The sequence below is a fragment of the Porites lutea genome, chromosome 3 (genome assembly GCF_958299795.1).
Source record: "Porites lutea chromosome 3, jaPorLute2.1, whole genome shotgun sequence".
NCBI classification, from domain to species: domain Eukaryota; kingdom Metazoa; phylum Cnidaria; class Anthozoa; order Scleractinia; family Poritidae; genus Porites; species Porites lutea.
In genome coordinates, this window is record NC_133203.1 from 752,868 (window position 1) to 768,490 (window position 15,623).

A 15,623-nucleotide genomic window follows, 5' to 3' on the forward strand; every position below is an offset into this window, starting at 1 on the left:
AGAAAACGAGAGAGGACTGAGGCCAGTAAAACTGCGCTTGCGCGATTTCCTTCCAGTCAATCCAAGATGGCGACCAGTGCCGTGAGTACGACGGACCGGTTTTATTTCACCAAAGAACAATTACAAAATACACCATCTCGAAAGAATGGAATTGACCCAGAGAAGGAGCAAAGTTACAGGCAACAAGCGGCAACGCTGATTCAAGATATGGGGCAGCGTCTTTCCGTGTATCCTTTCGAAAAAAGTCGTTTCTTGTCAAGTGTTCGTCTACGAAAAATTGCATAATTATTGCAGAGTTGCAATGTTAGTTAAGCCAACGAAGTAGACTTCAAGATGTGATTTTTTTTTTAGTTGAACGGTAAATTAATACTTTTGCCACATATTTGAATTCCTTAACCCGTTTTTGTAGGAGCCAGCTGACAATTAACACCGCAATTGTGTACATGCACCGGTTCTATATGTTCCACTCATTCAGTAAATTCCATCGAAATGTAAGCTTTTCCATTTGCGTTGTATTTTACCACAATAATTCTTTTTAATATGATTAACTGTAGAATTTCCGTTTTTCTTTTTGGAGGTGTCTATGACTCACCTAACGCCTATCTGGCCTTTATCAATTTAACTTTATTCAGGTTTTCTTATACTAAAGTTTTGTACAGTCTGTAATATTTAACAATTCTTGTGCAGAATGTTGTGACTAAAACTGTCTGGACAGTTATTTCATAAAAATCCTTTACGTTGATGCTTAATTTGTTTTTTAGACTTGTAGAAGTGTTAAAGCAAGTCCCTTGGCTATTTATTGTATTCATTTGTACTGTTTCATAGCACCTAGCTCCATGTTGTCTTTTCCTTGCTGCTAAAATTGAAGAACAGCCACGTAAATTGGAACACGTTCTTAAGGTGGCCCATGCCTGTCTACACAGAGATGCTCCACCATTGGATCTAAAGAGTGAGGTACAAGCAGATTATATTTGTTTATTGTGCATTATTGTGCTTTTCTTTAAAAACTAATAGCCCACGTTCGATATATTAAAATTCTAACATGACCCTGAGGCTTACTGGTCATTTTTCCATACTTGGTTTGGTTTTCTTTGTGCTCAAGTCTCTTCTGGGAATTGCGAGACAATGGAGTTGTGAAAAATTTGCAGTTTTGACCCTAAAGACTCAGAGTCATGTTAGAATTTTAATGTATCAAAAGTGGGCTGGTAGATAATAATCAAGGTTTGTACATGTACTTTACTTATGCCAGCCAACTTTTACGCATTATGGGTGATTCTGATGCCTGCTGACTTAAGACATCGATGTAAGGCATCCAGGACAATTTCTCATGCATGATTCAGAAGAGTTGTTCTTAAACACAATTAATAGCAAAATTTAATTCCGTTTACCTGAAAATATTCCAAAAGCACCCTTAAGGTTGATCTCGTGTTAACACACCTAAACTGTTGCCTTTGAAGTAGCTTTGGAAGTGCTCAAAGGTCGGTGGAACAACTTCAGACATTTTCGACAACATTCAGAAGTCTTTGAAAATCGACAGTAATATACAGAAGTCCCTGTGACATGTTCAGAAACTCCAGTCATGACACAAGGTGAAAATCTCACACATTCGACTTGAAAAAAGTTGGCTTGTCTAGTATTTGTGTATGGTATGAGGGTTACACTAAAGTACCATGACTGTATATTTGCTTATTTCAACGCATTTAAATTGTTGCTCTTTTTCTTATCACCGGCATTATTCTTTGGGACAAAATACATGTACTGCCCTTTTATTGATTAAGGTGTATTTTTGCATTCAGGAATACTTGCAACAAGCCCAAGACTTGGTTGAAAATGAAAGCATCCTGTTACAAACTCTAGGTAAAGAAAAAACAGAGATACACATTAATAGCGGAGCTCCATGCGCATGCGAGCATAGCCCCATACCTAAGAAAATGCATTTATCTACCCATCAGGGAGATTTTGGTAATCACATGACTGTATTTCCAACCTACCGACCAACCGACAGCCTGTCCATCCACAACACAGGCATACCAGTGTAAAATAACTCAATCAACAGGTATAGCAACTCAAGGTTATTTTGGCAAGAAATCGCATAGCCACTAGCATCTTGTGAAGCAGAGAAAGAGGAAGTACGTACCAGGCCAGCGAAGCTCAACAAGACAAAGAGCAACAGAGAGCTAGAGCACGAGATAAAAAAACAAAGGAGATGTTTTATTTTGGAAGAACAACATGAAATTTTTGTAGCTGTGGTGAGAAAATGAGAAATGCTAGCGGCCACTAAGGTGTCAAAGAAAATGAGCGGCAGTGAAAAAACAAGTGAACTAAAACTTGACAACATTTCCTCTGCAAAACATGTAACTGGGAAGTTTGTGGAAGTTTTACACTGTATTCAGTTATTGTCTATGTAAAGTTCAAAGACCATGTTTTAACATTTCAATCTTATTAAGGTTCCCTCATTAGTAATTTAAAGTGTGTGCATTTTATTCTTCCTAGTCACAACTACATGTAACCCTGCATTTACTGGCAACCTTGCCAAGGGGTGGTACATATTAATCAAAAAGTTTTTGAATGATTGCAGGATTTGAGATCACCGTACATCACCCACATACTTATGTTGTCAAATGTATTCAGTTGGTCAGAGGTGAGTACACTTATTTCGTTCAATACATGGACATTACTTTGTGCATGATCCGTACTCCCAGGCAAAGGAGGTTGGCTATGTGCCAGATTAAACCTAGCTTGCGAATACAGCTGTCTCTCCTTGCTCCTTGTTGCTAGGGCCGTTCTGCAAGAGAGATGTCCATGCCAGAATGACAGAAATGCCATACTGATGACGTATGTGTAAAATCTGTGCAGTATCTGATAAGCTGCCCTGAAAAAAAGTCCCAAGCAGCGAAAGAGCAAGGAGTGACAGGTGTATTTGCAGGCTAGAATTAAACAACCTTACACCTAGAGAAATGTGATTTCAACTTTTGAGTCTGTGGCCATTAAAGTGATGCAAGAAATAGGCCCATCACATTTTGTCAGGGTTCACATGTAAATCTAGAGTACACTCATGCTTTGCTAATACATGTAATATTGATAGCCAGCTTCCATCTGAAAGGCCATCTAGTGAAATGTTGTGAACAGGAGACTCAAAAGTTTGAATTGCATTATGTAACTCACTTCTGTGGAATTACTGCCTGTTTGTAAAGTTGTAGGGGTCATAGTTTTGCTTCGACTTGCACTTGTTTTATTCAGGTGTAATTTTAAATGGTGAGTTCATTGCTCAGGTATAGGTTTCGTCAGTGTGGCTTAGAATTTGTAAGAAATTTTTTTCTTTCTAGTTTTAAGTTCAAAGCTTGCAATGATACCAAAAGTAAACAAAAGAGATCCAAGTGGAAGTTAAGCTTGGTCAATAAAATTTTATTATTATGTTGAAATAAATGCAGTGACTAAGCCCTTTAATTCTTCATTTGGATTACTGTATCAATGCATCATCAATTCAGACTCTAAAACCCTTTACTGTCAGTGTTATCTAGATCTGGTTGCAATGTACATGTATTTAGAAATTTATGCACTGGTGATGTACATTTTACTTGCACAGTGCAGGTCCATTGTATTTATTTAAGATTCAACTGTATGTAGTACTTGTAGTGAACAACTGAATATTTCTAATTTAACATTTCCCACTGCCCACTTCAGCAAGCAAGGACCTTGGCCAGACCTCCTACTTCATGGCCACAAACAGGTAGAGCCTTACAACCTTGCATCAATCTAATCATTACAATGTAAGGCTTTCTTGTTGAGATAAGCTACATGAGGATATCCACATAGAATGCTAGGTTGTAATACTTGAAAGATTCAAAGTCTTTTTATAATATTTGCATTTGGTGTTATTCCAGCAGTATTGTCTTCCTGTCATATACAACTGCTGTATTAGCCTTTTGGATTGTTATACAAATAATGTCATGACCAACAACGTCAACTGCAGAGGAGATTTCCCTGTACTTGTTCAGTTAAAATTCCATGTTCCAGTGAATATTTTTCAGTTTCACCATACTCAAGGCGGTTTCACTCCTGGTGTTCTGCTTTGATATTTTGAGCCTTAAAATATTCGAGTCTCAAGGAGCAAAAGAAAAGGAAAATTCATAAATTAACGTGTTTGTGGGTAAGAACAGATGTCCGAACTTTGGGGTTTGTTTACAACAAAGGTCATCAAAAGTCATGTGAAACTACCTGTGAAATCTGATGCTCAGAAGATCAATTAACTTTGACTGTCCTTAATAAGAGTTCCCTTTATGACAGAGTGCTTTGAGGATTTCTGACAATTTCAGCGGGGAATTTCTTGTCTGAAATGACCATGTGTGCTTTATTCTGTAGCCTTCACCTCACTACGCTGTGTCTCCAATACAAACCGCCTGTAGTGGCATGTGCATGTATTCACTTGGCCTCAAAGTGGTCCAACTGGGAAGTAAGTAATTAAGACTTTACAAGAGAAGGACTCTTCATTAATCCTTGGAAGTTTGAATTTCTTTGGTGATTTGTATAATTAGAAACCTTTGGACAACCCCAGTAATGTTTGACGAAAATTATGGAACCAAAAAGCTAACCCACAAGGAGATTGTAAATTTCTCCTGGAGTGTAAGACTTCATATCTTACTTCTTTCACTGGAAGAAAAAGAGTTTGTCTCTCAAATGTGATATGAACACAGATTCAAAGCTGACCAACTGCAACTGTTTGTCCTCTATTTTGTTTAATTGTCTGGTTACATGTACTTTTGTTGTCAGTGTAGTAACATTTGTTGATTTATTTATCTTTTTAGATTCCAAGGTCAAATGATGGGAAAGACTGGTGGGAATACATTGATCCATCTGTAAACAAAGCAATGTTAGATGGTATGGCTTTCATGACTTCTTTATATTGTTTGCATGTTTGCTGTTGATTGGTTTACTTCTTATGGGTAACATGCCTGGCTATACTGCTAAGGCATCCATTATATTTACCCCAAAGTAAGGGTTAATAATAACAATCTTAGTAGTAGTACATGTCCACAATGCAAGACACTTGTATGCATTTCAAATATCTTACAGAAATTGCTCAAGATTTTCTTAGAGTCATGGAAAAATGCCCCAATAGACTGAAAAGGAAGATCAACACAGTGACTAACTTAAAGGCAAGAAATTTGAGTTTTGTTCTTCTTGGTATTTGCTTTCATTAGATTTCAGCCACATTCTGTTTTTGTTTTGTTTTGTTTTGTCCCCCACTCTTATTGTGTCTATAGGATTCTCTGTAAAAGGGCTTAATTTGTAAAGGATTATAAATATTTGTGTTCGAGTTTTTTAGTTTTACCTTGTGAATGTAATAGAACATTAATCATGTGTGAGAGTGTTTCATCTGGTTAGCCAATTGCGAGAGAAGTGTTTAAAAAACGCGTTTGAGAAGAATTTTGAGATAATTAAATTTATGGTATAAAAAGCTAGGGTCCAGGTAGCTCTTGAATCAATGGTTTGTTTGAGTATTTTACGCAACTTTAACACAAAAATCACATTGAGATTTCCGTTGTTTCTCACTTCCCTTCCTCTTCATACATGTAGGGCCACTAAAAAAGGCGTGAGCTGTGGGTTATTACGGATGCTGTTTTGTTTGCATTTCCAGGGTGTATCACACAGCAAAGTAGCTAAAGGCGAGTCAAGTAAAGTAAACAGTGTAGCTAGTAGTGGTAACTTGGGACTACCTTCGGCTTCTAGTCACAATAGCTTGGATGGAACCCATAATGGATTTAATTCTCACGACGGAGGGCATTCGCAAAATGATTTGGATGCAAAGGCGTCCCATAGTAAGTCAAGACTTGATAAAGATAAAGAAAAAGAAAGGGAAAAGAGAAAAGAATCCACTTTGAGTAAACTTAAACCCTTGCCATCCTCCTCTACTGTGACTTCTTTAACTGGATCAGGCTCGTCTTCATCAGCTATGTCCTACCCGCCTTTACCTCCATTACCACCGCTTACATCTAAATATGCAACAGTCACTACTGCTAGTCAAATGCAACCCAGTGAATCAAAGGTTTCTACAACTGCAGCTCATTCTACATCGGGGATGTCATCGTCAGCGAAGGATCCGTTATCTTCAAGAAGCAAACATAGACACCATCATCATGATGAATCTCAACCTGCAAAGAAACACAAGTCTTCGCATTCGCACTCACAGCGATCTCATTCCTCAGCACATCGAAAGCCTGGGTCCTCCTCACAGTCATCGGATTCTTCACCGTCTGCAACCATTAAGCATTCCCACTCATCTGCGCACAAAAGCTCAAGCCATGCTGTTAAACCTTTGAACCCTCTTCACCCTTCGGCTTCACAAATGCCCCACACTTCTTCCCACTCCTCTTCCCACTCCTATTCACACTCCTCCAGGAAACCGCATCCGTCATCTCATCACACCTCCTCAAGCCATAAGTCATCTTCGTCGCATCACGGACATGGCCATTCTTCATCGCAAAAGTCTTCCTCGGGATCAATCGATTCTTCTAAAAAACACTCAAGTACAGTTAAACCAGTAGCAACAGCAACAGTTGCTAGGCCAATAACTCCACCGCCACCCCCTCCACCTCCCCCACCCGGAGTGGAATTTAATGTGTTGTCTTCGTTGAATGCGCCAGGAATGCTTGGTGTTTTTCCTGGTGCGGAAATGCAGCTCCCGGTTGGGCAATTTCCCCCACAATTTTTGCCACCAACCTTTACTTCAAGTGTGATGCCAGGTATGATGCAAGGAATGGTTCCCCCTCCACCACCCCCTGATCCCGAACCTTCCTCGCCCCCTCCACCACCCCCTCCAATGCCTTGACAGTGGTAGTGAAGAGTTGATCGCGGGCAGTTTATTGAAAAGGACAATCATTAGCGTCGCCTTAGAAAGCGTTCCGCGTCTACATGCTCCATGCGAACGTTGGAAATCTTCCAAGCACGACGTAGAAAATATAATTGATTCTTCAAGTTCAGTTAATAGAAAAAGGTGCAATCATCAGTGAGCTATTCCAAAGAGCCTCGAAAGAAATGTTTGAATACGTATTATCTTAAAAAGATAAAATCTTGAATCATCCAGGAAGCGCATTTTCCAAAATATTACAAGGAAACTGAATCTTTGATGTATAACTATCTTTAAAGTGACTGTTGGCTGTTAGGGTGCTTTGCGTGACAACGTAAACTCCTGCCCGATATTAACGGACGCAACCTTGTCGGCCAACAGCTCCCAACATTGTTGGATGTTACATGTTGCATGTTGCATACCCTGTTGCATGTTGTTGGAAGTTGTTCTATCTTTTCGTGCACCACTGCCAACACGGACACAACAACTCCAAACATTGTTGGTCCAACAATGTTGGGAGTTGTTGCGTCCGTTTGCACTAGCTTTCTTCTGATGTCGCTGGCTACTGAACTACGCTTGGGAGCGACTCTTAGAAGCTTGGCGTTTGCTAATTATTTTATGTATTTATATGCTTAGGCACAGCAAATTTTTCTGTAAATAACAGTGTAATTTTCTTTCTTTACATTATGTAAGGATGAACAGCCAAAACAATGAAAATAAGATATTACACTATGACGACAATTAAGCGACATTAAGTGGTGTCATAATCAAAACTGTATATTTACATATATTTTGCACAATGCCGTACAGTTTGTTACTCTACATTTCTACCTTCACAAGACTGCTTTTCAACAGCCAGGTAGCCTGGAGGCTTAAAAGCCCTCATGAACTAATAAAAATAAACGATCCACGGAGTCCAGAAGGTTCCGTTTGAATATAGGAATAATTTATTAACGTCTTACTTTGTATATCCTCATCGATAAACCCAATTAGAAAATCCAAAAGGATCTTTATTGATGCATCTTGAAGAGATTCTGTAGTCTATATCTCCTGATCGACGCGTTACAAACCGCCGTGTTGGAACAAAAAATTGCGGCTAGCCATTTCCTCGTAGGTGCCAAAAGCGAAGCTTTCCGAACGAGAAATGTACGGAAATCCTCTGGAACCTGTGAAGATTCGAGTCGTGATCGGAGCCATAAACTGATAGGAATTGAAGGAGCAATAATCAACACTCTCCATTTTCCTGCGATTTCGCCCCAACATCACTGGTTATTGGTCAGTTTGAAAACGGAGACTTCTTCTGTTTAAGCCTTCCATCTACACGTAAACGGCGTTTTCGGGAACCAGAAACGAAGTTTTTTTTAGAACGTCGGGTTCTCGTTTACGTGTGGACGGACGGAAACGGAGGCTTTTGAATACGATGACGTCGTACATACTACTACCATTACGCATGCCCTGTATTAAAGGGATGTTATCGTATTTCCATCGTTTTAGCTTTTTTCATCTTAACGGGCAAAAACGATTCAAATACGCTACCTGTGGACGAGCGTGTTTTTGAAAACGGAGATATTTTCCTCAGATTTCAAAAATATCCGGATACGTGTGGCAGTCATGGCCATAAGCGAAATCGTTTGTTTTTTACTATATATAGTAAGCTCTGCGCTTTTCAGATTACGGCTCCGACTCTGTTGCTGTTGAACCGCAGCCTATAAGATTATGTGAAGGGTGTGGCCTGCGTAGTAAGTGCTTGAAATTAATGGGCGTAAGAAAGAACTGGGCGCGCGAGGGGGGATAAAGAGCTTCCTCTCCCCTCGCGTGTCTCCCTCACGCGCCCACTTCTTCCAAGCGCTGCTACAAGGGTGCTACAAGCTCTGGGAGCTTTACTGGCGACTTTGGAATGCGAGAAACAGAATGACGGTGAACTGTCTCCGAAGAACTAAAAGCTTTGCTGGTCAAAGGAACAATGTACGAAAAATAAACTTCAAATCCTTTCACAATTACATCGACTTATCTAATATATTAATTTGAAGAACGTTGGCAGAAGTTAATTAACGTTAATATACTTTACTTTAACTATAAATTGTGAATTAGAATTATATCTGCAATACATCGCATTGTGTTTTTTGGTTAAAAGGAGTCTACTGTAGTCTGCTACACAACCGTTTTTACTGTCGTCACGCAACGCTCCTCCCAGATGTTAATCTAGGCTGATTTTTACAAATAAAAAGGTTAACTTTTTTAAGGAATATACGACACTGCAAACGGCTGTGTAGCAGACCAAGTCCACTGCAGTTAGCGGGGAAACTGTAATTTTAGGGTGTTGCAAGAGTTTTTTGTGTCCGTAACTGAAAAGGTTTTGGCTTGTATTTCTAGACTGCGAGCAGACTCTCTTTTCTTCAAAATTAGTGAGAGGAAGCGCGCGCGCGAGCGCCTAAGGCGCGAGAACCGAGGGCAGCAGATTGGTCATTTTCGTGTCTCGCGGGTTTTGCTCGACGGAGAGTCTGCGCTTAGTCTGCTGTAATTCTAGTAATGATCAAAGGGTTGCCGTATTGGTCTTGAAAGCCATTGTTTGTGGAAGTTCTAAGGGTCCGTTCGATTGATCACATTCCGGAATAAGAATACGCAAGGTTTTTTTACATACATCTTCTACCGTGTTTTTTGGGCCACTTAAAAAAAAAATATCGACGTTACCTTCGATGAAAAGCATTAGCTTTGTAACAGTTAACTGTGTTTGCGAAGCTACGAAACTTAGGAAAAGCACTCCAAGAAATGCGTTGTAATACCAGGTTACAGGCCTTTAAAACTCGTGGGTAACAGTTTCGATAGCATATATACTCGATGTCAACAGGCAAACCTTCAAAAACGATTCTAGTCCTGAATATTGAATGTAAATTGTCTCGTGATTTGATTGCAAGGCTTTGTTGGGCAGGCATTCATGTTACACTTGACCTCTGTGAAAGGCAGGTTACTTTTCAACTATGACTGCTGGACCAAAAGCAAGAAGCCAAACACCTTCGAGAAGCTTAGGTGCTATTTTCTAAGCTTTTGAAGCAAACCGAAAGTAAGAAGATCAGGTGTCTAGTTAGGCTCGATTACCAGCCGCTGTTTGGGGAAATGAGGCCACACTCATCCCCCGAAAGAACGCTCTCTTCGGGGAGGATCAAAGACCGGACCCGGGAGACGGCGGAAATCGAGCCTAGTGTCTAGTCTATTCTGTACTAAGCTAGCCCCGTGATGGTTAATTTGTTGTAATCTTTAAAGGTTAAGCAAAGTCAAATGTATTAATTGTTAATATTTAATAAATTGGCCAGCAGGTTTCACGTACTTGTTGTAGAAATGTTGAGAAGAGCGGACAGGGCCTATTTCTTTCCCCTTTGACGCAACACTGTAATTCACTCGCATAAAACAAACAATTAAATCACAGTTATCTTTGTTCAAAACAAAAAATCACAGTTATCTTTGTTCAAAACTCCGAAAAGATATCAAGCGTTCAATTCAGATCGGTTTAATCCCGGGGGTTTGTCGGCGATCAAAAATTAATCCAAACAAAAGCGGAATTAGGGGTGGACCCAGGGGGCCCTGCTCCCCCCCCCCCTTTTGTCCGGGAATTTTTTTCTTTTGTAAACGTGTGTCGAAGGGTACTTCGAGCTTTGTTACTTAAATATATTTTCTTTAATAGACATTGTTAATGAGAAAATTTATCGAACTTTGTCTTTGCCGGGAGGTTGCGCTCTCGCCGCAATCGCTTCGGCCACTGCTAGCATCATAAAGACCCTCCATAAAGTGTGAATTACTACTTTGACCACAAACACACCTGTGCTTTATTAAATATTTTAGCATTACTTGTTCAATATGGAATCCAGGCATTTGCTTAATTTAAGTGTCCAGAATGCACTAGATTGCACCTCAGAGAACTTCAATCTTTTTTTCCCGGAGGAGCATGCGCCCGAACCTCCCGCGAAAAGTGCGCCGTTCGAAGACCTGATGGGCACTATCGCGCCCATATTGCCACTGTATACTATATCTCTAGGCCCCTTCTATCACAAAATCCTCCGCCCGCCCCTGCATGATGTTTAAAAAAGCATAATTAGCAGGGTTATGGGGGGGGGGGGGGGGTGGGGGTGCTGCCTTTCGCTATGTCTACATTATAGCGGATAGCTTATCATGTCATACTGCAGCTTGAAGGACCTAATGGAATTTCGAAATATTTTCAGATAAAAGCAAGTTCTAAAGGTCTTGTATTGTCTAGAGAGAGTGTTTTTGAGAACATGGGCCTGGACTGGTTTTTCTACTTTGGACGGATTCTTCAGGAACCAGAATTCCATGAAAATCAGCTGAAATAGCGAGATTTAAAATATCTTGACATGTTTTGACGATAATCAACCTTCGTTTTTGACGGTTGACGGTAAACGGTTAAATCGAAATTAAATTTTAGGCCGTTTGACGGCTGACGGTAAACCCCATTGAAACCTTCCGCTCCGGAATCCAAACCCTTACCCTTTTATATACCATTTTTGACAGAAACGGTACCCCTTTCCCATAGGCTTTTGTCGATTGTGCTCAAAAAACGAGCATATTATGCTTCTGGCAGTGCTCAAAGGTTTTGGAAATTATGCCGCAATTGTGCTTGTTTCTCTGAATTACGCTCCTTGCATTTGAATTATGCCCCTTGGTTTTTGAGCCAAATAAAGGCTGAACCCCGGGTATATTTTTGTTTTATTCTTTTGTTTATTTATTCATCGCCTTGCCGTATGGATCAGTTTGCCGTTTCATATTTTTTTAAACACAAGTGTTCGACGAGGAGGACGCCATCTTTGATCATAGATCCCAGACAGCTCGCTATCGAGTCGTACGAATGGGGCCTGATACCAAGAAACATGACAACGACCGAACAAACAAACAAACATCGTTCATTCCACTCTCTGCAATAAGGACTGAACTGTCAAGTGATAAAATTAACAATAATGATACTATAATATATATCTAAAATGCAATGAAACTAATCTAAAAATTTGAAAGTAATAAAATCATTCGCCCTTTTGGTTCTAATGTAAGGGCGTAGACGTTTCTTGGCCAGATCTGAGATTGTATGGTATACAACGTAGTCGTCTTTCCTCAAGAAAGTTTCTAGAAACACAATTAAGAAAGTAGAAGTATATTCAGTACAAAATTACGACAATTTTTCACAACGTCGAAGGAAAACAACAGATTATGATAGCAGTGCTTTTCTTTCAAAAAGCTAGAAATTATGCGCGTTTTTCCAAATTATGCTAGCACAATCGACAAAATCCTACTTTCGTAAACCTTTTATTGACAAATTGTACCCCTTCCACAAGACTAACTTTTTATATTTAGTAACTCTTATTCTTTAACTACACTGTAAATTAAAAAGATCTGTTTCAGCCCCAAAGTGTCAATTCAGCCCTGAAGGCCAAAGTCTGATTCAGCCCTTCTTGGAGCCATTTGAGCACAATTTAGGCCAAAAAAGCTCTATCAAAAGGCTATTCCAGCCCACAGTAGGGCCCATTTCAGCCCTGGGACCAAATCAGCCCTAGCTAATTGGACTGTATTGGCCCTGATTTAAGGGAGCCAAATTAGACCCAAAAATAGGGCTGTATTTTACTCACCGAAACGGCCCTGTTTTTAGGGCTAAAACAGATCTTTCCGATTTAGAGTGTATAGTTATATGTCTACAACTTTTCGACTCTATCTTATTTCCTTCCCAAATAAATATCATTTACTCCCCAAAAAAACAACCAGAATGCCGCCTTAAGAGAAAGTTGATGTTGGTCTCTGTTGGGACTTGATTGATGAAACAGTTGAAATTTCAATGGAAACAAATAAATGAAACTGAAAACATTGCCATAGGAACAAATTTTAGCTGGCTGGAAAAGTATTGCCACTATATGCCGTTGATATTTGGCTAATTATAATATTTTTTCTTCTCTCTCTTCACAATAGCCGCTGCAACGCAGGCTTTATCTTTACAGAAGAGGAGATGTTTATCCTGCGAGTTCAGGCATCTTTCAAACGCTTCCCGCCGCCCACCTTACCCCTTAGCTGGGGGCAATGAGAAGCGCGTGAATTAGCCCGCCAAGCCAGATGTTAGTTAGTGATTTTCACAAAGGAAAAATGAGGGTTTCATATTTTGTTTACAGTTCTTTTAATAATTTCCCCTTCTGATTTGAACCAAGTTTAACAAAACAAAACTGGTTTCCTTGATGCATAATAAATATTTAATTACCTTTGAAAAGGTTGCAGCTACAGAACCATTCTATATTTGACGACTAAACTTCTCTCAAGGAGCTGTCTATCAAAAAATGCTCAACGCGTATGTTAATGCTGTGAACATTGTTAGGCTTCTACTGTTATATTTCTGTGTATTGCAGTTTGTTCTTCCCTCCGGAAAATGTTATTGTACAAATGGAATGTGCGAGACAAAGTCTGTCTCTCTGAAAACCGACACCAAACATAATTCTTTCCTTGATGGATATGTGTTTGAGACTTTGAACGTTTCAATCTGGAAAGAATTTTTTTACGTGTGTGCAAGAAAATGCATGTGCCACTCCTTTAATTTTAACGAGCTGAAAAAAACTGAAAATTGTGAGTTGAGTGATGGAACTTCAAAACTGGACTCGAACTCACTGAAGGAAAAGAATGGTGTGACTTACTACGAAATAGGGAGGTCATACTTCGACCAAAAGGTAAACGTTAGTCATAAGACAGTTAGTTTGGTGGTGGAAAATTCCGAGAGGCGGAAAGCGTACATTGTGAAAAGATGGATGAATCGTAAGAGGGCTTAAACAACTAGCTATAGGGGCACGTACAAATCGAGTTTCACAAAGATTAAATGTTGGGATTAACAATTCTATCTTTTATTTCTTATCACAGATTTTTAATTACAGTAGTTGTCCTTTACTAAGAACTGGCTTAATTGGCATTCGCTTCTAACAAGTAAATATGCAAGACTTGTTTTCAACTAGTAAGCTACCAGGTATCCTTTTTGGCATTCTGCTCGGTCGCTTATGGGACGTTTGGCTGTGTGTGGAATTTATCTTGTAGGTTTTACTCGACAAAAGAGTCTTTGCGTTTGTTACCCCGTTGTTATCGACAATTTGTTTGGAAAATATAATCCTGCACCCCTATCTTGCTTTCCCACAATAGTTTCTCGTATTAAATGTTACAAATCCAAAAATTCCTTTGAGAAAATTTTAGAATAGCAGAATGAAAAGGTTTCATTTGACTGGTCACACCAGAGCAGGCTTTCATCCACGGACTCAAAAGTGAGAATTATATTAATATTACATGTCGCATGATTAATTTTGCGAGACAATGGGATGACTAAACTGACTAAGACCTTGTTTCTCTGTAGAGTGGTCTTCATCAAAGCTGTTCTTATCAAACTTGTCATAACAAGTGCTGTGAGTCCAACCCCTGTCAACACGGAGGCACGTGTCATGAAGTGTGTGACGTCACAAAGAGAAGATTCAACTGCACATGTCTACCAGCCTTTGGCGGACACAGGTGTCAATTATTTAAGCCTCGTTCATGTGCGCAATGGAATCTACCACATTATGGACTACAACAACATTTTGTTTCCAGTCTACTGCGACTTTGGTTCTGAGCCTGGCATGGCATGGACTCTGATCCAGTCCCACTCCTTCCAAAACAATGACGCGTTCAAAGATAAACCATTCTACCTGCATGACATGCCAATCAATCAACATGTACCTGAATGGAACAGCTACCGTCTGTCAATGTCCCGTATAACATCAATCCAAAAGTTCTCCACCCACTGGCGAGCCACTTGTAATTTTCCAACAGATGGCGTGGACTACCGGGATTACTGGAGGGTCTCCCTTACTAATTTGGATCTTCTTGTGAAGCTTCCAATACCAATCTCGTGTGTTTTCGCCGAGTTGATCAATGTCCGTGGAAATAACTGCACCAACTGCACAGTTGTGACCGGCTACGGTAAGGGAATGTCTCTGCACATGGACAGCTGGTTTAGCTACTTAGAAGGCTGTGAATTTGATGGACAGCCTGGGGGAGTACATAACGAAGACAACTTTGGTCATTACGGTTTTACTAACCCTGCTTTCCGCTGCACCGCCTCAGTGAATTCGACTTCTCAGTTCTGGCTCGGAAGTTTTTAAGTATGCGTGTAAAGAACATCGAAAGTTGATTCCTTTGCTATCACATTCTTATTATTGAGCCAGAGTTAAACTACAATAAGAACCAAGTCTGTATTAACAGATCGATCACGTTTATGTAAAATGGTACGCGCGTAATTTGTACAAGGTGACAAAAAGGTTCCCGTAACTTGCCATTTGCTATTTCGTTATACCTACAAAAAAAATACTAAAGAAGTATCATTTCAGGTTCATCCATATGAATTATTTCCAACGTGCAGTTATAATCAGTCTCTTCATTTCTTGATCATGATTTAAAAAAATTATGAACTTGACGTTTGCTGTTCATCATCATGATCATGATCATCATTTATTAGCCTTTGTGTTAGAACAAATTTTAAAGGATACTGCAAATTGTTAGGCGAGGCCTAGGAGACCTGAGGAAACCACCAGGCTTATAGGAGAGGCTACCTCAGTTCGCAGTAAATGTGAATTTTAAGTCTCTCCAAGGTGACATACAAAATCTTACTAACGTTGCAGTAATTCTTCAAGAGTGCAATTAACTTTTTCGTATTAGTTAAAGGTCAGGTAGAAATATTTCAGTCTTTGTTTGCAATTTATGTGCTCGTATTATAGTTACAAAA

General features: G+C 39.7%; 2 protein-coding genes across 2 annotated transcripts; both read left to right on the top strand.

Moving 5' to 3' along the window:
• The first annotated feature begins 60 nt into the window (after positions 1-60).
• On the top strand, positions 61-7,117 carry LOC140930113 (uncharacterized). The gene is made up of 10 exons (XM_073379777.1): positions 61-227; positions 410-491; positions 826-954; positions 1,797-1,857; positions 2,579-2,641; positions 3,685-3,730; positions 4,363-4,453; positions 4,806-4,878; positions 5,074-5,156; positions 5,639-7,117. The coding sequence occupies exons 1-10, from the start codon at positions 67-69 to the stop codon at positions 6,827-6,829; spliced, it is 1,980 nt and encodes a 659-aa protein (XP_073235878.1). The 5' UTR covers positions 61-66; the 3' UTR covers positions 6,830-7,117.
• A 7,304-nt stretch (positions 7,118-14,421) lies between these two features.
• LOC140930037 (uncharacterized) lies at positions 14,422-15,003 on the top strand. The gene has a single exon (XM_073379695.1). The coding sequence runs from the start codon at positions 14,422-14,424 to the stop codon at positions 15,001-15,003; it is 582 nt and encodes a 193-aa protein (XP_073235796.1).
• The last annotated feature ends 620 nt before the right edge of the window (positions 15,004-15,623 follow it).